At 45.7% G+C, this 21,786-nt stretch overlaps 1 protein-coding gene across 1 annotated transcript in view; it reads right to left on the bottom strand.

The window, feature by feature from the left end:
- TNR (tenascin R) overlaps window positions 1–21,786 on the bottom strand; it is a 414,120-nt gene that overhangs the window by 77,859 nt on the left and 314,475 nt on the right. The window contains exons 3-4 of the mRNA XM_049715362.1: window positions 4,872–5,402; window positions 2,504–2,980 (exon numbers count right to left, since the gene is read on the bottom strand). Of these exons, the coding sequence (XP_049571319.1) occupies window positions 2,504–2,980; window positions 4,872–5,370 (976 nt within the window). The 5' untranslated portion in view covers window positions 5,371–5,402. The remainder of the gene's footprint in view (window positions 1–2,503; window positions 2,981–4,871; window positions 5,403–21,786) is intronic.

The raw sequence follows: 21,786 nt of genomic DNA, 5'->3' as shown, positions 1-21,786 counted from the left end.
CTGCTTTTTTCAATTTGTAAAATGAGAAGCCCAGAGTAGCTTCTTTCAAAGCCTGTTTTAAGTGCTCATATTCATGAATTTTTTTGTTCTATTGTCTTTACCGGGCCAGAGAACAGAGGCAGAAAGGTTGAGATCTGGTCCCATGGCCCGCTATGAGAACGATCAAGGCTGGGAGTCAAATAGAGTGGCCTTGTCGACTCTATTCAATTGCATTTAAGCTCTAGCGGCCTAAGGAGCCTCAGAACGAAGTCCACACAATGGGCAGCCACTTTCCATGCCCTTGCCAGAGAGAAAAGAATGACCTGTGGAGAAGTGCATTTTGTGGCTCTCCATGTTTTCACCTTACCCGTTCTCTTCTTTCCTCTCCTCACTGCTGTTGGCGAGGGGAGCAGTAATGCTGGAGTGGGTGCATCTGGCCAGAAAAGTCAAGCAGTGGATAAGCAGCCCCTCTCCTAGAGCCTTCTCACAAAGAGCAAGTGAAGTAGCACTTTAGATAATGACCTAGTTACTTCTCTGGAAAAGACCCATGGCATTTGGTTTAAAAGACAAGAAAGCCTTGAGAGCAGCACCTGCTGAATCAGTGGTGGCTCCATGGTTGCTATAGAAACAGATGGAGATTATGCAACTGTCCCTCCTCACATGCTTTGGGAACCTGTAAAGTAATTTATCTGGGCGTCCAGCAGTCTTCCTCAAACAGCACAGAGGTAACGTGTTGGAGGTAACATGTGCTCATGGTTTGGGCTCAACCCAGTTGTAGTTATATGCTAGCAGCTCCTGAGTCTTCCCTGCGTGACCAGAAGGGCTTACCTCCAGTTCAGTTTGGACCCTGGATCAGATTAAGATTCTGTTTGCAAATGAACCCATCCCTGTGGAAAAGGGGGGTCAAGAACATGAGAAGTATGTACAACCCAACAGAGATCAATTTTATTAAGAAGGATGTGAACTACAGAATAGCCGTACATAGAAAAGGGCCCAAATGGACCCTTAGCATCCTCTGATGGGGCCTCATGGAGCCTCGTCCTGTGGGTGGGAATAGGCTCATGCTTCAGCCTCCTCTTCCCATCAATTACCTAGGACTTTGGATTCAGAGATACGAAGCTTAACTTCTGCTTGACTTTTCCGTCTGAACAACTGGTATAACAGCTATTTATATTTTCAGTAAGATATTCAGTAAACAAAATTAGGAGGCTAAATGAAATCATTGACTGTGGAAAAAAATAGAAGAACGTGAAAATATTTTTTTTCCTAAGCAGTGGGTTATTGTTTATCTTTTAGTTGTTGCCATCGATCTTTTAAAAAATTTTAGGTTGAAGTTGCAGGTGCAGGAGACTTGTCTGACTGGTCTGGTACCTAGGTGGGAATCATTGATGATGCTCAAGAATAAAAGGCTTGTGAAGCTGGCCTCCCAGGATTTCCCCCTTAAACCAAGGTCAGAAGGTTGATCAGAAAATTCCTAGAATCAACCCATCAGAAAGCTTAACAATGTTCGTTTGTTGTTATTTTTTATTTTCAATTTTCCCAATGAGCACTCTGAGCCCACTGTTACAGATTGAACTACAAATGGAAAAGATCAAGATCAATCACTCAATCTGTACTGTTTAAAACACAAATTTATCAGTGAGAGTCACTGATTTAGTCAGAAGATGAGCAATAACGGTGAGATAGTGACAATAATCTGATTTTAGGCAAAAGAAAATGATCTCCAGTGAGATATTGGTATTTTCCCACTGATAGATTTAGGTCCTCCTTTTGGGACATCACCTTTGGATTGGTTTCCATGGTGCAGACACATATGGGGTTGGTTCCAATTTGCTATGTCATCTGGAACAAAGCGACTCGTGACCTTTTAATATGCTGTACTAATAGTTAGAACGTGCGTTGTTGCTCGATGCCTTTAGTAGTTTATTCCTAGTGACAAGTAATTCCTTGCCTATGAATACTTTTATCCATGTGGACACTAGATGATTTCAAAAATTAATAACACTTTGCAATATGCAAGCTCTAAAATAGCCAGAGTGCCCTGCTAGTCTGACTATCACAGACTAACCGCCATCGCATGCCCTAGCACTGTGAAAGGACGTGTCCCCAGACTATGGCAACAGGCAAGGGGCATATTCTGGAGCAGGTGGAGCTCTGGGAAGCCCGCTGAGTTAGGGTGGTCCCTTGCCTAAGGTGTTGCCATGGTCTGACTCTCCGCTTTCTTCCATCTCAAGGACAGTGAAATGCTGTCAGCATCATTACCATTGACTTTGTTCCGGTCTTGGGGTATGATTCAGCTTTCAGCCTGAACTTGACCTTTTCTGGTTTCCACCCTTCCCCCCCTTAAATCTGCCTTGTCAATTGTGATTGACTCAAGAAATCAGCTGTCTTGGAAAGCAAGTGTACATGACCCAGTTGGGAATTCTTCGGCCTAAAATTCACCTTCCCTCCCATCTCTCTTCCCACCTCCAGCCAGTTTGCTGGACCACCCTTGACAAAGGCCCCGCCGAGCTCCCCTCCCTACCTGCCGAGCAGTCAGGGCCCTGGTAGCCCTCTTCACAGAAACAGATCCCCTCCTGGCAGTGTCCTCGCCCACTGCAGGCGTTCAGACACCACTGCTGGCCGCAGTCCTCACCAGCGTAGCCCTCCTGGCACAGGCAGGTACCGTTGGTACATCTCCCCTTCCCTGAACAGTCCCCAGGGCACCTCAGCTCGCTGCAGCCCTCGCCAGTGTAGGCCTCTTCACAGACACACTCCCCGTCCACGCACAGCCCCCGGGAGCTGCAGTCTGTCGGGCACCGGAGCTCTGAGCAGTCGTCGCCGCTGTACTCGCTGTCACAGATGCACTGGCCATCCACACACACGCCCCGACTGGAGCAGCCTAGGGGGCAGTAGGGCTCCGAGCAGTTCTTGCCAAACCAGCCTTGATCGCAGATGCAGCCGCAGGACTCGAGGCTAAAGTTGCCGTGGCCACTGCAGTGAGGGATATAATCCAGTTGTCCTGGAAGGGCCAAGGAGAAAGTCAAAGGGCAGCCGTGGAACCTCCTGTAAATGGGGTATGGGCGGGGTGGGCAGAGACCTCTCCTCACTCTCTGATCAGGTTTGTGTTGCTGAGAATTAAGCTCAAGCTAGTTTGGTACATCATCGACTTCATGAATGTTTTCATCTGATAGGGGTTGTGTCTGGCACAGCCCTGGGGGCGACGATGAGTGAGATCAGGTCCCTTGTCCTTCAGGGCCTCACCTTCAGTGTGTCTTGGCTCGGGTTCCCTAGAATCAGACTTTAGGTGAGAATTCAGATGAGAGTGACTTACTGGGAAGTGCTCCCAGGAAAAACCTGTCAGGGAGAAGGGGAGACTCAGGAGGTTGGAGCCCAAGCCAGACACATTATCAGGCAAGGTCCTGGGGGTGTCACATGGGTTCAGTCCTGCAGGGTCTTCTGGACACAGTGTAAGCCACACCTCAACTGGGACGAAAGGCTGCCCTTGGAGGGTATAAATGTCCATTGTCTCCCTGGGCCAGGCCAAAGAGGTTCTTACAGCCCAAGGACAGCCCCTGACCAAGACGCCCAGGTGCTGGCTATGGGGACGGAAGGGGATCTGAGGGCTTGTATGCTGAGTACCAGGCCTGTGATGCAGGACAAGGTCACATGCGCTGCAGCCACACCCCACTGCCTCTGCTTCCTGCCATCTAACTAACTCTGCTCATTCATCACAACTTAGCACTAGGGTCACTTCAAAGGCTTCCCAGAACTTGTCTCATTTGGTGACTGTTTGCTGTGATCTTTTTAGGATTCTATGCATATCTCCTGCCCCTAGCCCTTACCATGCTATAACTATAGTGGTTAATTTAAACCACTATAAAAGGTAAAAGCTTGAACCCGAGATAGAAAGGAAGACACAGTCCTCTTGTTAAAGAATAAATTTCATGGGTTGAAGGTACCTTTTGGGTGAGAGGAGCTGGGCACAAAAAGGGACACACTTTCTGCTCATTGGGGGTCAGCTGATAACAGCTATTGCATGTGAGGTCCCTACTAGAAGCCAGGCTTTCATCTGAATGGAGGCTTTTATATGTAATAACTCCTGATGTTCTAGTCTGTCACCATTTGTCAATGGAGAAAGGAAGTCATGGGTTATGCAACTTGCTTAAGTCACAAGCTAGTAAGTAGCAGAGCTAGGATTTGAAGTCAGGAAGTCTGGCTCTGACTTCTCCCAGAGAGGTCAAGATAGTCATTGGTAAGTGTTACTAGTCAGGGGGTGGGTGAGACTAAGAGGTATAAGTCCTGGATACTCAGCCTTTGGAGGGGAGGGGGTTGTAATAAGCTCTGTGAGTGGGTGTGTGCATGCACGTGCGTGTACATCCACATGCGTTCGTGGAGGGGGCAGGGGCTGAAACTTCCATCTTGCTGGAGAAGATGGGGCCAGGTCCTCTGAGACTATAATGACTATCATTTACTCAGATGGGAGAAAGACTGAGATGGAGTGAACAGAGCGCCTGAATTCTCTAGTCCCTCAGGTTAACATGGATAGATATCAATTCAACAGCCTGTGAAAACCAAAGATGAATGAAGACAGACGTCAAATTCCCTGCTCACCACAGAAGTTGCTGTGCTGAACCGATGTATCGTTACCTGACTCATCCCCCCAAAATCAGGTTAATGTATTTCAAACTGACTATGCGCTGTAGAGAATCCCTACGCCAAATCCCCCGGGAAGGACCACATTTAGATCTTAGAGACGTCTGAACAGAGAGCTACAGACTAGGGCACTTCTCTCCCTCTGTGTGAAGAGGAGCCAGGTTTGAGGGGAGCGGTGGCTCACGCTCATTCACTCTCCCTCTCTGCTCAGCGCCCTCCCTCCCTCCTGAGACCGGCTGCAAACTCCCAGACTCTACCTGTGGCCGCACTTTCCTGGCAGCAGCTGCTGGTGCACTGGTCCCGAAGCACTGACACCTCCCTCTCCAGCATCTCGATGCGGCTCAGCAGCTCCTGCAGCACCTGGGCAGAGCTGGCGCATGGGCAGGCCTTTTTGGGGAGGTTGATCCTGTGGGTGAAGGTGACCTGGCTCGCGTGGTCCGAGGTCTGGCCCGTGTACTCTGTCAGCACCTCGTCTTCGGCACTCACCTCCTGCTCGGCCGAGGCCTCCAGCCCCGAGGAGCAGAGGCTGTCCAGGGGCACGTTAATGTTGTACACGTGGTTGAAGACCACCGGCTGCTCTTTGCCGGATGTACTGTAGCCGTCAGCGCCTCCTTCCTCCTCCACCGCCTGTCTCTGGACCCTTTCCGTGGTGACCTCCAGCTGACACTCCGAGGGCTTGAGCATGGAGCCCAGAAGGATCAGGTTGACGCCAATGAGCATGTTCTTCAAGACCACTGTTTCCCCGTCTGCCCCCATCCTCTCAGCAGAGCGCTGGGTTCAAGACCGGCCTGCAGCAGAAAGCATGGTGTTGTGGAAATTTGCAAGAGAAACCAAGGAACGAACGAGATGGCCTCTGAGACCTGCGCTTGGGCACCACGCTATGCACAGTCCTACAAAGCTAAAGGATAGCAGTGAGGATTTCAAGGGGAAGGTTGGGAAGTGACTACCAGGGTCATGAAAGCCCAGAGCTTTTTGTTCCCTAGAGGAATGAACCCCTGAAAATGGACTCTGCTTCTGCAGAAGGGCATTTTGATTTCCCAAAAGGCTTATCTAAAACACATGAGTCTGGCCTCCACAGTGGGCAAGTGGTTCCAACAAAGAGGACATGTGAGGACTCGGGGCAGGGGCACTGTGGCTAGCCTCGTCCTCCAAGGAGAACTCAGAGCATCCTTTCACTTCTGAGTGAGAATTAAGATGAAGGGTACCATGGAGCCTTAGGCATACCCTCATATTTCGCCAGATATTTATAATGAAGGGGTCCCGCCAGCCACTTCAAAATAACTTATTAACTCCTCTAAGCTCATCTGTTCAAATACAAGTTGACTTTAGAATAACCAACCAGGCAGATAATATAGTTCCAGGTAACTGTGGTTGTTAATAATCCTTAGGTACATTTGTGATTATCTGGGACTGTGTGAGCCGAACTTTCTTTTAATGTTCTCATTAGTATAGTCCCAGTGCTTTGTGATCACAGGGTGCCTTTCTTCCAAGGTCCTGTTTAAATTGCTAAAATAATGTATTAGCTCCTCTACTGGTTACCTAGTCACCAAGACCCATGGAGAACGATAAATTTCCTGTAATGCAAATCAGTTTTACAGAAATTATATTTCTTCTGTATTCCCTGTGTAAAAGAGAAAAGAGGCTTACAAATTTTTGGTTCTAAAGGTAATGTTAGAGCTAAGAAGATTAAGGACAAAGGAACAGAGTGAGAGTAAATGTGAATTTGGGAAGAAGGCGATAAGCAACAGCTAACATCAACTGAATGTGTCCTGTGTACAGACTGCGCCGTGCACCTCACGGGGGATCTTACTTGACCCTTAGAACAAACCTATGATGGGATGTTATGATTATCCCCATCCTGTAATGGAGTGAATTCTGCCTAGAAAGCTTAAAATTTGAATGCAGGTCTGACTCCAAAACCTGTGTTCTTAACTGCTATGCTCCAGTGCTTGTCTTGATAAGCACGTTCAATGTTCTGTTGTCTCTGATGGAAATTGTGTTAGTTATAGGATCTTCCCAAGAATATTGAGATTAGAAAATTTTGCTAGGGCCGGATCCAATGTTCCTTCCTCCACGAAGCATTCTCCTCTCATCTTTTTCTTCCTGTTCCCTCAGGAGGCAAAGGAGCATCCCCAGCACAGGTTAAATTTATCTCTCACTCCTTATAAAGCCCCTCTGACAGCATTTGCCACACTAGACTGTGGGTTTCCTTTGTCTGCTCCTGCCCCCCCACCAGCTTCGTCCCCTGCCTCCCCCCACTGGCCCCGAACTGCTAAGTCAATTTAGGTCAGACCACATCTTATTCACAGTATTTGATGTGTGTCTAGGACAGCAAAAGTGTTCTGTACTATGGCTGTTGAATGAATAAGTGAGTAGATACATGGCAGATGGTTAAGCAGATGAATTAATGAGTAAATGCCCTGTGAGCACAAGGTTCAATCATTCTCCAACTCATTTAATCTCTTTCCATTATCCTCAAGTTATTCACTATTTTCTTCAATTTCAATTCAATTGGACAATTTCTGAGGGATGATTTTATTAGGAGTCATCTGTATTAGTGACTATTTTGGAAACCATGTCTTATGACTCAGTCTTTATATTATATATTGGACTAAAATCTTTGTTTCCAATATGAAGAAGAAGCAGAACAGAATAGAGCTATTAAGATTCTGGACTCTGGAGCCAGACTGCCTGGTTCTTCCCCTATCCCAGGACTACCCTGAAATCACTGGCACATGTGAGAAATCTCTTCCATCATTTGACAGCCAGAAAGCCCAACCTTAGCATACCCTTGTTCAAAGAAGGGTGAGGTTCTTGGAGTGATGGGAGAGGTGGTGATCCACTGGTTACGTCAGATGAGGTAAATCAACCTTGGGGACACATGGAGTGACATGTCTGAACCAAATTTCTCTCATGACTGTAAGCTCTTTTCAAGCCCCTCTATCTGAGGTATTACCTGCCTTCCCATTTTCAGCTGCTCTAGGCGTTTTATCCTTGGAGTGGCACTCTGCCCTTATGTCATTGAAAGTTTCCCAGGAATGGCTCTGATATAAATCATTTACACTTACATTTACATTGAAGGCTAGGGAGCCTTAGCCATCTCACTTGCTAAACTAAAGTTGGTTTGTCTGATCCATGTTGATATTGCTGAATAGTTGGTTGTTTTTGGGGAATCATAAAATTATCATGTAGCACCCATAGCACTTAACAGAACTTTCTGCACAGAACAGACAATAAATAAGTGAAAGAATAAATGACATTATAAATGAAAAGGAAGACAAGTGACAGGAAAATTAAAAGGGAAAAATGTTAGTTGCACACCAGTCCAAAGCAACAACTATAAAATTATATGTGGAGAGAAAAGTATAGTTTTATGTGTGAAAAACACAAGATTTTAGTCAGTAACCAAACTGACTATGAATTAGTCAACAGTGTGATTTTTGTAACCTCCAAAACCTTTTTTAGACTCAGGATTTATTGACTGATTGATTGATTGATTGAAGTATAGTTGATTTACAGACTCAGGCTTTATTAATTGCAATTATAGACTAGGATGTGCAGGGGACTGTTTTGCTCTGTACTGCACTTGTCATTGATTACTTCTGGGTGGAGAGGATGCTGAAGGTTCTCAAAATCTTGTTGTAGGAGAGGGAGGAACTTAGCATTTTTGTCCAGAGAAGTGACAACCCCAGAGCTATCGTTCCTTTATCATTCATTCCTTTGACAGATATTTATTGAGTACCTACTATATGCTGGTTCCTTTATTCACAGAAGTTATATTTAAGTGTGTGTGTGGGGGGGAGAGGGTGGGAGGGGGAGGACATACAATACATAAATACCCACAATAATTCTGTATGTCATATATAATGTATGATATAATGCATATTATATGGTATTTAATATATGATGATGTAACATTCACTTGTGTGTGTTGTGTCAGCAAGTGGTAACTGCTGTGGAGGAAAAGAAAAGAAGAGAGCAGAGGAGGTACCAGGACAGGGAAGTCACATGGATATTTTGTAGAGCCCAGCCAGGGAAAGCTTGTCTAATGAGGTGACCACTGAGCAGAGACCTGAAGGAAGTGAGGGGTGGGCTTAGCAGACGGCTGAGGAAGTGCATTCCAGGCACAGGGAACGGCAAGGGTGAGGCCTCTGAGGCAGGAGCCGGCCTGGTGAGTTTGAGTGACAGTGAGACTGGAGGCGAGTGAATGAGGGAGCAGATGTGGGGAGATGAGATCAGAGAAGGAGTGGGGGCCGGGTCAGAGAAGGCCTGTGAACCACTGTAAGGACTTGGGCTCTTATTGTGGCTATACAGTCATTGCCCTCAAATGCATCCACATATTAAATGTTTATGATGATCTAGTTCTTGTCATTGAGAAACTCTCAGCCTCATGAAAGAGATGGAAACACAAGTAAATATAATTACAATGCAATGTGATCATTATCATGACCAAAAAACACACAAAATGTCCCTAGAGGGCTGGAGGTGACACAGCAACTTTGTCTGGGGCAGCAGGGGAAGCTACGCAGAGGGTGTGGGGTAATCGTCAGTCCTGTTTGCCAAGTATTTCTGGCCTGGCTTTCCAGACATGTGGTAGGACTACATTCTCCAGGGCTGTGTTTTCCGGCCCCCTGTTGGTTAGGTGAGGCCATGTCACTAGTACTGGCCGATGGTTGTGAGAGGAAGTGATGTGGGTCACTTCTGGGAGGGGGCATTCATTGCTGACAGGAGACCCCCCAGAGCTTTCTTTTTCCCATCCATGGTGACTGGCAATGTTCAGGATGGTGGCTGCTTTCTCAGTCTGGGTCCCTGAGTGACCATGATAAAGGGTGCCCTGGCCACGTACAGTAGGTGTGTAGTGCATGAGAGAGAAATAAACTTTTGGTTTTGAAGCACAGATTTTTCCTACAGCATAACCTAGTGTATCAGAAGATAATACTGAACTGGGTTTTAATAGATGACTCTTTAAGTAGAGAAGACAGAAGTTCATTATAGACAAAAGGAATTGCATTTGCTAAAACTCTGACATGTGCACGAATATGGCTTATTCAAGGAATTCAAGTATTTGAAGGGCTGTTAAATGCTATGGGTTTGGACTTTTATACAGCAAAAGGTCCAAGGGAGGGAATTTCCCCCAAATGGGGGAATCTACAGGGAAACAGATTTTGGCTCCATGTAAAGAGTAGCTTTTATAATAGTCAGAGCTATTGGGTTGTCATGGTAGGTAGTGAGTTCCTGGTCACTGGAGGTGTTCAAGCACAAGCCACAAGACTACTTAGTGAGAATGTTGAAGATGGGCTTTCAAGCATCACATCAGAGAGTGGACTAAAATGAACATTAAGGTTTTCTCTTTCCTGTTACTTTATGAATTCAGGGTCTTACGTGTCCTTTGAGGAGTCTACCCACTATAATATTGTATTAGTTTCCTAGGGCTGCCATAACAAGTTACCACAAACTGGGTAGCTTAAAACTATAGAACTCTATTCTCTCACAGTTCCGGAGACTGGAATAGAAGGCCAAAACCAATATGTCATCAGGGTTAATCCCTTCTGAGGCTCTGAAGGAAAATCTGTTTCATGCCTCTCTCCTAGTTTCTGGTGATGGTGGGCAATGCTTGGCATTCCTTGGCTAGTAGATGCCTCACTCCAGTCTCTGCCTCCATCCTCATATTGCGCTCTGCCTGTGTCTCTGTGTCTTCACGGGGCCATCTTCCTTCAAGGACATCAGTCATCTTGGATTAGGGGCCGATCATGCCAATATGACCTCGTCTTAACTAATTACATCTACGATGACCCGATTTCCAAATAAGGTCACATTCTGAGGTACTGGGGGTTAGAACTTCAACATTATCTTCTTTGTGGGACACAATTCAATCCACAATACATAACAATAGCAAACTGAGTATTGACCAGGTACCAAGCTAAGCATTTTCCTTATAGTACTTCATTCATTCCTGACAACAACCCTATAAGCTAGGAGGGGTGCTATTTAGGAGCCAAGATATTTAGCAACTGGTATGGCTCAGGCAACAACCAATCAGAAGGGGGCATCCATCAATCAGACGTGCTGTAAACAACCAGCAGGGCTCTGTGGTGATTTCACCATGATGGTAGGTCCTCTTTCAAGTTCCATTATTGGAGACAAGGAAAATGAGCTTCAGGAAAGGCCAAGGAATGTGACCAAGACTGCACAGCTAATGAGCGCAGGAGCCAGGACTGAACCCAGATCTTGCTGACCATAGTCTGTCCTCTTAACTGCTGTTTTCAGCCAGCTTTAATTAGCAGCCACATAGCACTCTCAAGAAAAGACTTAGAGCTCTTACAAATCAACACCCTCCTCCCCCTGGATCAGATTTAGGACCTCCTGACAGCGATGACTTTTCGCTTAATGTTTTCTCCACCAATCCCGGCTACTACCCCAGATATTGCTTTAGTCTCTTACCCTGGAGGGAAGGCTCGTCTGCTGGCTTTTTATTTAAAAGTGCCCAGCCTCCACTGTGTCCCAGAGAATCAAGAACAACGCTAAGCAAGTAAACCTTGATCCTAGAGGGATCAGGAGACATTTTTTATGCTTGTCCTTTCCTAGGACGGCTCCCCTCCAGCCAGCAGCTACAGAAAACCAGGGCTTGCCCTGGCCCCTGCCGGCTTCATTCACTTCTCTGAGCTCCCTTTGGCTTGTCCCCAGCAGGCTCAGTCACAAGCCGTTGTTAACCACACCGCTGACCTCTCTGCTTCTCCCCGTTTGCATATGGCTGAGGATGCGTTCTGAAGGCAGGCAGTGAGAGGGGGTGGGGTGAATGGCATGGAGGCTTCATTTTTCTCATTTCATCTGAAGCCTGCTGGAGGGGGAAGGGGAATGAAACTCATGGTTATTTCATGCCTACTTAATAAATGTGCTCTTAGTTTTGCTAAGCTCACGTCACTTAATAATTATTTCAAAGTGGCTTTTCTTTCTTGTGTCCCTGAAAGCTTCCCTTTCAGGCTTCATTCTCTACTTCCACCACCTGTTCCTCTGGATCACAAGGAATACCGACTGTTCTGCAGGCGGGCCCCTTTCCGTGGCACTCTTCAGCGATGCTGCTGGGCAGGTTTTTGCAGCTTCCTATGAGGAAGGCCTGTTCTAATCCTGTGGCATATCCAAGAACGTGATGTGGATGTGTTTGTCGCCTTTAGAGGGGTCCTGCTTGCTCTGGCTTTGGTGTGAAATGGTGGCTGCACCTCTAAGCTAGATGCAAAATCTCTGTCACTAAAAGCAACGTCGGAGGCTGGAGGGGACCAGCAGAGCCCCTCTCCTCCCTCACTCTCTTCCTGTTTCTCAGATGAGTCATCGGACTAGAGCTGTAAGACTCCAGGATAGAAGCCAAACAGGCCAGTCAGAGGATGAAGTGGTGGTGAGAGAGGGGAAGAGGAGGAGAAACCTGAGAAGATGGAGAAGAAAAATATGGCAGAGCGCCAGGCTGGCGAGAGCAACAGACAGAGTTCTACAGGTAGAGGGAGAAAACATAAACCTGAGGGACAGATAATACATTCAGGGTTCAATGGTACACTGACAGTTGTAAGCAAGACAGGTAGCTAATGACCCTCCAAATGAAAGTGCAAGCAAGTTGCAGCAATTCGATAGATCGATACTCAGGAAATCCGTGCAGTGCCATTGATTCATTTCCTCCACTCCAGCCTCCTTATCAATATAATTATCATGGCGGGCACCACAGGGGTCTCCGGGTCATGTGTAAGAGGCGAGTGGACAGCTGGACGGGCCTCCAGGCCCAGGTGGTACCGTGCTGCTGGGGTCTGCGCTCGTCCCCCCGGGCGGCCTGCGGGGAGAGTGCGGGTCACCCGGGCCCGGCCAAGTCTTGCCCCAGCTAAAGTTGTCCTTCAATGGCTTTTCTTTCCCTTGCCCCCCTCCGCATGCCTTCTCCTGGCTTCGTTTCTTCACGTTGAAGGGCTTTGCTACTGTTACAGAAAAATGTTCTGGGAGCCATCACCTTTAGGCAGGCTGGGAGGAGGGGAGAAGTGGTCTCAGGAGGGTGGGATGTGGGGCGGGAGGGAGGAGGGGGAGGGGACGACGAGGGACAGAAAGAGCCACAAGTCACTCACGTTGAAGCTCTGCCTTTGTGTTTTCTCCTTTTTATTTTCTCTTAGAGCCAGAGAGGGAGTGAAAGAGACAAACACAGGTAGAGGAGCTTCAGAAAAAAAAAGAAAAAGAAAGAAAAGAAATGAGTGTCTAGGTTGTCGGGGGGCGGGGGGCGGGCAAGGAGAGGTGAGCAGCCAGTGCTTTGTTTAGATTTTCTAGCTTCTGCCAACCTTACACCCCACGCTGTCCCTGGGGGTGATTTTATAAACCAGAACCATATCTGTGAAAAAAAATGACACTCTTTTTTTTTTTTAGTTAGAATTAGTTTAAAAATAGTTCCCCGCCTGCCGTTGGGATGCTCTGTCACTTGGAGAAAGAGGGTAATTATGAAAGACAAGGGTGTAATGTGATTACTGCCGGCCCCATTGTGTCAGCGTCAGGAGGCAGCGTCAGGGCTGCTGGGAGGACTCAGGGCCCGCTTGTCTCCATCAGCCCCAGGCCTTTATTGGGCATGTCAGGTTTCTGAAAAGAACCCGAGGGCAGAAAACTCCCTGCAGACAGGACTCGGTGGCTGGCCCAGAGCTGTCAAGAAAGACGCATGGGAGGAGATGCGAGGCCAGGCTGGGGAGTCGCCTCCCCCCAGGACTGGCCGCCTCACCCCCGCTCCAGGACCACGTTCCTTGACGTGCCTCCAGGTGGGATCTGCCGGAAGGGTCTTTGGTTCAGAATGTGATGGAGCCACACTCATTTTTTGGCACAAGTGGGTCAGCCCAGTATATTTGTGTGTGTGTGTCCCTGCGGGATAGAGAAACCGCATTGGCTGGGTGGAGGAGTCTGGCTTCTGGTCTTGTCCTCTGGCTCTGTCTTGTGCTGTCTTTGAGAATTCCAGCTGACCTGGCCTTGCAGAGCAGTTCCTTCTTCATCTGAAAAGTGGGGTCCTCAAGGTCCATCAAGGGAATAACACCAAAGGAGTAATAAAGTCTTCCGATGGAAAGTGAGGGGGAGGCCGTCCAGGTTTGCATTCCTGCTTTACAGTCTAAGGGGAGAGGCTGGGCAAGTGTTCCTGCTGGGGGCCTCTGCTTCCTTTTGCGGCAGCTAAGGTTGACCGTCTACCTCCAGGTTTCCCCGTGATTTTTGGTAAATAGAGATCCCATTTAGGTGAGAATTTATCCAACGTCTATAGATCCCAGAGAATTCTTAACATCTGTAGAGCATTTGACTATATACATACGTATATATATACAAATATATATATAACCACATATATATATAGTTATATATCTATGTGTGTGTGTTTATATGTGTACATATATATATATATATATATATATATATAGAGAGAGAGAGAGAGAGAGAGAGAGAGAGAGAGAGAGAGAGAGAGTCATATATACAGAGCCCTATTTAATCCTCATAATGGGCAATGGGATTATTCCAGTTTTATAGACAAGGCTCAAAGTATGGGAGTGATTTGCCCAGTTACACACAGTGAGTTAGAGCCAAACTAAATCCTGAGTCATATTTCCAGACTCTCAGTTCATTTGTAGATGCCACAACCTCCCTCCGTCAGCCACCTTTGTCCTTTGGAAGTAGGTAGGATATAAAAAATGAATTCCTAATTAATCTCCACCATTTTGGATCAGAAATTCTTCTAAGAGCCTGACCTTTTGCTATCATTAATATCTATTTTTCATCTGTGTTTCTCAAGCTGGGAGAACAGCATGTCACCATTTGCTGTTCAGTCACTCTTCTTGAACAGTCATCATCCTGCTTTTCATCTTTCTTTTCTTTACATTTAATAAAACTGCAAAGCAAAGTTTCTTCTAAGAAAGATGACCACTCAGACTGCAGCCCAAATCGATGCTTTTTTTTTTTCCTTGCCCAAGATACTCATTAGAACAGACGGAGAAATTGGTTTAGAATATAAAAAGTGGTCTCTGCCCTCATGGGGCTTATAATCTAGCTGAGAAGACTAGACTCATACACGTGAAACTGAACGACAAGGCAAGGCTGTCCTTTTGTATTATTAGTCACTTACTTTAAGTTTAATAGATGCCCCTCACAGTGTGGGACAGGTGACCAGAAGAGGCTTCCTGAAGGGGTGGTGTCCCAGTCCACATGGAGGGGAGGTGTTGGAAAGGTGGATACGAGTTGTGGGGAGTGGGTGAGGAGGGGGGGTAAAGGGCACAGCATAAGCAGAGTTGATTGCAGCATCAAGGCCAAATGCAAGGAAGTTCTGCCTCTGAAGGGACTACCTTCAGTCTTCACGAAGGTTTAAAATCAATTAAAACTATGTTACGAAAATGTATGAAAATAATCCCTACATGCCCTCTGTGTGCCTGAGGTAAGGGAGCTGGTCATGTCTCAGTAGTGCTTCCAGGGCTTCATGTCCAGGAGGCCAACTCGGGGCCAGGCCGATTTATAAACATGGGCTCAGAACTTCTAATTAATTATAACTATAAATGTAGGAAGTGTTTGCTTGATTACTTGGACATTGAAACCCTTTAGAAACAAACAAATCTTGGGAGTAGTTACCTGTAGAAATTATATTCACCCACATCCAGAAGACCAGATAATTCATCTGCTCTAAAAGTACCTAATGACAGGTTCAAATATCAGATTCATGCTGTTTCCAATTATATGACATAACTACATTGGATTTGGTCCTTCTATCAGGAACTGAATAATTGCTTTAATATCTGATATCCATTAACTTCTCCAGATAACATGTATGTTGGAGGTGGCAACTTACGAACGTTTAGCTCTAGAGGTCTAGAGGAGTTATTTACTTTATTGTGCAAATTATCAATGTGTTTTCGAGCATGAAAGAGCACCACTCTGACCCAAAGACTACACACAGATGAATTCTATTTTCTAGTGCATGAAATAGCGTTTTGAAATTTGAGGAAGCTCCAACGGTACTGGTATATGGAGCACAGCCTGTTTAATTAAATGCAGATGCACACTGATTGCATGCCAGGAACTGGGCTAGGTTCCATTCGAGATGTCGGGGTGAGCTAGAGAAATCTCAGGTAACTCCCTGTATAACTAGGAGGAGGGTATTTACATAACAAGAATAAATAGCAAACCATGATAAGTAGCATATCCCAGGTATGGAGAAATTCTTCTGGGAGCCCAGCAGAAGGAATCATTTCAACTGTAAGACTCTCTAGAGAAATATCGATGTTTTCCATCGATGTAGCCTTTGAGCTAGGTCTTGAAGAATTAGAAAGATTTTGAAAGGAGGAGACAGGGGAAAGGGCAGTAAAGTGAGTGAGGAAGAAGGGCACAGTTCCAGGGGTGTTTGTGTGTGTTCAGGATTGAGGGGACTAAGAAGACGTCAGAGAGCCTTGATTGGCATCTTTAGAAATTTCCTCTGTATTCTGTGGTCTGGTGGAGCCTCAGTGTTTTTTAAGCAGGACGTGACATGATTAAAGAAATCCTTTAATATCTGCAGTTGCAGTTGGCCCCAGAGATGAATTCTAATCTGAAAAACTCAAAAGATTTTTTTTTTTTTGCTTGTCGTTTATCTTATTTTGTAGTTATTCAGTCAGTAAGGCCTGGATTAGCCTTGCTTATTACTTTAGAGAGTGGTTTTTCAGGGTACATAATTTCTTAAATTCCTTTTCTCTCACTCTCTGTCTTGACAAAATGCATTTTGCTCTCCATTAAGTTATACTGCGTCATCTTTGTTCATTGTTGTTAAAAGGGGGCTCCAGTAGAATTCAAATGTTGTTTTATTAACTGCTAAATCCAGGATATGTGTTGTACAATTTTGGGCTTTTTAAATGTTTTCAATCTGAATAAAGATAAGAATTGACCATTTAGCTCCAAGCAGCTGCCTTTCTGACAAATTGAGAACGCAGACAGCACTGAGTTGGCCCTGAATGTAGCCAGGCTTTGGTGAGCAAAGCACGGTTTTGAGGGTTCCCAAGTCCACGTATGATCCATTTAGGGTACAGAACAGCCCAAAAGAGGATGCGGAATGTCCCCGGTGGGCTGGGGTTGATGCCTGAAATAACTTGTGCCTGGCGCCCTCTTCTCTTTGATGGGAGTTCTCCTTCCCCAGAGCAACTCTCCTCCCTCCCCAGCCTCTGTGCGCACTGCCTGGGCCTGCCTTCCTCTCCTGCACACACAGTTGGAGTTCCCCCTTTGCCCCTCCAGACCCTCTCTCCATCCTTTTCTTCTTGGACCTGACCTCTTTTCCTAGAGAGCTTCCCATTCAGCTAAAGGAGATCCCCAGTAGGAGAGCTGCAGCTCCAGCCAGAGGGGAGTGGGGTCCTGACTTCCTTCCTGGGAGGTCACCCGTTGGTTGTGTCCCTCAGCTGAAGGGCGCCGTAGTTTCTCTCAAGGTGACCTTTTCATAGGACTGACTCTCTTTCCAGGTTCTGGTAACCTCTCTGCCAACTCCCTTCACCTCCTTTGGGGCTTAAGGATGGCAACAGCTCAGCTGCTACTAACCCCAGATGGTCTGGGTGCAGTGTCCTCACTGACTGACCCGTGGCTGTCTAGTGCTCATTCCTGCAGGTCTCCACAGGGGCCTGCCTTCCTGGGAAGGGCTGTTTACCCCAGACATTTCCTCCTGGCCCCAACTCTGCTTAAAACGTACCGGTCCTCTGTGCCTCATTCCCTCAGTAGTCAAATGCCAAAGTAATACAAGATACAGTGTTGGCAATAAATTAACACCTTCTGAAAACCTATTTGGAAAGAGGTAGGCCTTCAACCATAAATAACAGTCACATTTTCATTTTAACAACAGCCTTCAACTAACCTAACAGTGGACATGGTTTCATGCTGTAGCAGAGAATAAGATTCATTGCCTGTAAAAGGTTTCAACATTTTTTTTCTCACATTGATCTTTCTACCTTTCCCCTGTTGAAAAGCACTAAAATGAGTCAGAGTAACAGAACACCTGGCATCTGCAGAGCTCATTATAGTTTTCAAGACGTTTTCATAAACGTAATCTCTATCGATTGTTCTATGAATTTTGTAAAGTATGCAAGGTGGGTATACTACCCCACATTACAGATGAGTACACTGAGGCTTATTCCTGTGAATAACATGCCATAAAGCTGGTATTAAAGAAATCAGATTTTCTGAGGAAAACTTGAGAAATTTGTCTCTGAGAACTTTACAGTGTTAAAAGGAATTTGACTCACATCTTCTTGAGTTTGTTTTTCTGATGGGGAAACTGGAAAAGTACAGTGACATTAAAAAATCATAATGATAAAGGTACGGGTTTATTTATTCCTCAGCAAGAATGTGTTTCTCTGAGTTAAAAAATAGTTCCAGCCTTATACTTTTTTAACTCTTTGGCCATGTATAGGGGCTTTAACGAGCACTTGGCTGGGGTAGGGGTTTGGGGGTGCAGCCATTGACTCTTGGCCGCAGGGCTGGGTGTGGGATGGGGTCTGGCAGCGGAGGGTCAGAGGAGAGAGAGGGAGGAGCCCAAGGTGGTCAGGGCACAGGGAACCTTTCTGTTTCTCTCTGGATTTACTCAACAACTCTCCTTCTTGAGGGTTGGAGGACTATACCCCAAGGGGCTCTCAGATTCCCCAGTAACAACTCAAGAGTGAATCCTTTCTCTGGAGTTCGTAATGGGAAAACCTATCCCTTTGATCCTAGTTTGCATTATCAAACAGGATTCCTGCAGGGAAATCATTATGAAAGAATTCCCCCTGCTGAGCAAGACACCAGCCTGATTCACTGAATGAGAAGCCCAACACAGGTGACCTGGTTCCCAAGCCAGCTCTGAGAATTTTCCATGCTTTATCCTGTATTTGAAGATAATTTTGAAGTAGGCAGTGACGTGCCTTCCTACTGTTCTGGAATATTATACCTTCATTAGTCTAGAGCCTAATGTCTAGAATGAAACAAACTTTTGATCAACAAGACGAATCCACATTTTTTTTTAACTTTAAAAGTTTCTTTTATTATTTTATTTTTTATACAGCAGGTTCTTATTAGTTATCTATTTTATACATATTAGTGTATATATGTCAATTGCAATCTCCCAATTCATCCCGCCACCACCCCCCGCCCCACTTTCCCCCCTTGGTGTCCATACGTTTGTTCTCTACATCTGTGTCTCTATTTCTGCCTTGCAAACCGGTTCATCTGTACCATTTTTCTAGATTCCACATAGATGCCGTTAATATACGATATTTGTTTTTCTCTTTCTGACTTACTTCACTCTGTATGACGGCCTCTAGGTCCATCCACGTCTCTACAAATGACCCAGTTTCGTTCCTTTTTGTGGCTGAGCAATATTCCATTGTATATATGTACCACATCTTCTTTATCCATTCGTCTGTTGATGGGTATTTAGGTTGCTTCCATGTCCTGGCTACTGTAAATAGAGCTGTAATGAACATTGTGTTACAGGACTCTTTTTGAATTATGGTTTTCTCAGGGTATATGCCCAGTAGTGGGATTGCTGGATCCTATGGTAATTGTATTTTTAGTTTTTTAGGGAACCTCCATACTGTTCTCCACAGTGGCTGTATCAATTTACATTCCCACCAACAGTGCAAGAGGGGGTTCCCTTTTCTCCACAGCCTCTCCAGCATTTGTTGATTGTAGATTTTCTGATGATGCCCATTCTGACTGGTGTGAGGTGGTACCTCATTGGAGTTTTGATTTGCATTTCTCTAATAATTAGTGATGTTGAGCAGCTTTTCATGTGCCTCTTGGCCATCTGTATGTCTTCTTTGGGGAAATGTCTATTTAGGTCTTCTGCCCATTTTTGATTGGGTTGTTTGTTTTTTTTAATATTCAGCTGTATGATCTGTTTATATATATGGAGATTAATCCTTTGTCCATTGACTCATTTGCAAATATTTTCTCCCACTCTGAGTGTTGTCTTTTTGTAAATCAACAATGAGTATGTACTGCCTTTCTCCAAAATAGCAAGATCGCTGGGCTTTTCTTTGAAGACTGAGCATGTGGGACTGGTGGCTGGGTTTGTCCAAACCAGCTGCTTTTGATTAGGAAGGTAAAATCCCCGCCACCTTTCCCTTCACGCATAACTGCATGACCGAGGATTTGTGCAATTGACCGCATTGCAATGTGTGTGCAGGATTGTTCTATGAAGGAAAGGAGGGGCTTTTTCTGACTGATACCTGCATATCCCAGGCATACTCCAGGCACTCATCCAAGGGCATTACATATTAACTCAATCCCCACAGCAACCATACTTGTCCCCATTTTACAGATGAGGAAACTGAGTCACAGAGAGTTTAAGTGACTTGTCTAAAATCACAAAGCATTTGAGCAAGGGCACCAAGATTCAATTTTTTTTTGTCAAGGGATGCATCCAGTGTGTCTGGAAGCCTCCATATGAGAAAGAATTTGTGACAATAATCTCCCTCTCTGAGCTCCAACAGAACTTGTTATTACACTTATCACAATAGTTACCTGCAAAGTTGTTCCCCACCCCTGCCCCCCACCAACAGAGAGTCCCTAGAGGGCAGGTGTATAATCCACTTGTCTTTGGTCCCAGCATATAGCACAGATCCTGGAGTCTAGTAGATTCTCTCTCTCTCCGAATACATACATACACAAACCTGTGATATATTTCCAGCCAACCTTACCTACTCAGGTGTCTGCATACCCCCACAACCTGGTTTTTCCTGCTGCCTGAGTTTCTGAAACGTTCCTCTCTGCAGTGTTAGCCAGGAGAACTGCTGCTGGGAGTGTGTGAGGTGACCCCAATGGGACCGAGGACACACTGTGCTGCTGGCCATCAGCACGGTTTATTGTTAGGGCGATAAATGTCCTGCCCACCCCCTTCCAGGCTTCCTTGCTGATAGCTTCAGGATTGCAGTCTTCCCCGCACACTTATTTTGATTACTGCTGCCTGTCACGTTGTTTCTTATTATTGACCTTGGTACCTGTCAGACCGTTCACACCCCCTAGTTGTCTTTACCTGCTACCCGTCCATCTTCACTGAAAGGCTGGTTTCTCTGATTACTCAGTCCCTGTCAGTTTCTCATGGATTTACTTGATTCTTCTCAGAAGTGAAGGAGTGCTTTGTGGCCTCCTTTGCCCTCAGATTGATGAAGGTTTTGGGCTGTGAGCCAGGTCACAGACGGTCCTCTCCAGAGGGCCACCTCAGGGAGGTTTTAAAGAGGGGTCATTGCCTAGGGGGCAGGGCCCTGCCTTGAAGACAGCATCTATCTGGGTCTCCTGCCATTTTCATTTATTTCATGTATTCAATTTTATTTATTCAAGCTTTCTGAGCTTGAGCAAGTCAGGAGACTGCTCTGACTACCTGCGAAGTGGGAATTATTTATAGTTAGAATCAAGTCTATGTGAAAATACTGCTCTCTCCAAATGAATCTTCTCCTAGGTACTGCTCTCAACCTTTTAGACCCTCATTGTCAGGAGGAGGTTTAAGAATTGTGTCCTGCATAGAGAACAGACTTGTGGTTGCCAAGGGGGAGGAAGGGTGGGGGAGGGATGGATTGGGAGTTTGGGGTTAGCAGATGCAAATTATTATATATAGGATGGATAAACAACGAGATCCTACTGTATAGCACAGGGAACTATATTCAATATCCTGTGGTAAACCATCATGGAAAAGAATATGAAAAATAATGTATATATATGTACTTTGCTGCACAGCAGAAATTACCACAACACTGTAAGTCAACTATACTTCAATTAAAAAAGAAAAAGAATTATGTCCAGGGGGGCGGAATATTGTATCATCTATGAAGTGGCACGTAATCAGTGGGAAGGTCTCAGCATCGCTAATGTATGACAAATAAAGAAGCACATGGTCTCCATTTCTGCATGGATCAGAGTTCCGTCATTTGACATCCAGCCACGGAATTGTATTTCCTTCTCAGTCTTCCCTCAGCCCCAGCATTTAGAGGGGGCACGAGCAGGATGAGTCCTCACTTGTTGCTAAGTTGGTCATTGTTGGATTGAGTGGAACTGAGGATGCTCAGGTGGTGTGAAGAGTGACAAATCCCATGGTGGCATTTGTGGGTGTGTCTTCTTGACCCACAAGTATAGAGAAGGACCATCACTTCATGTAGATGATCAACAACCCCCAGGGAATTGTCTGCTTTCCAGAGTTGGGTTGATTCGAATGTA

Source organism: Orcinus orca, chromosome 1 (genome assembly GCF_937001465.1).
Source record: "Orcinus orca chromosome 1, mOrcOrc1.1, whole genome shotgun sequence".
NCBI classification, from domain to species: domain Eukaryota; kingdom Metazoa; phylum Chordata; class Mammalia; order Artiodactyla; family Delphinidae; genus Orcinus; species Orcinus orca.
This window is presented reverse-complemented; position numbering and strand designations above follow the sequence as displayed.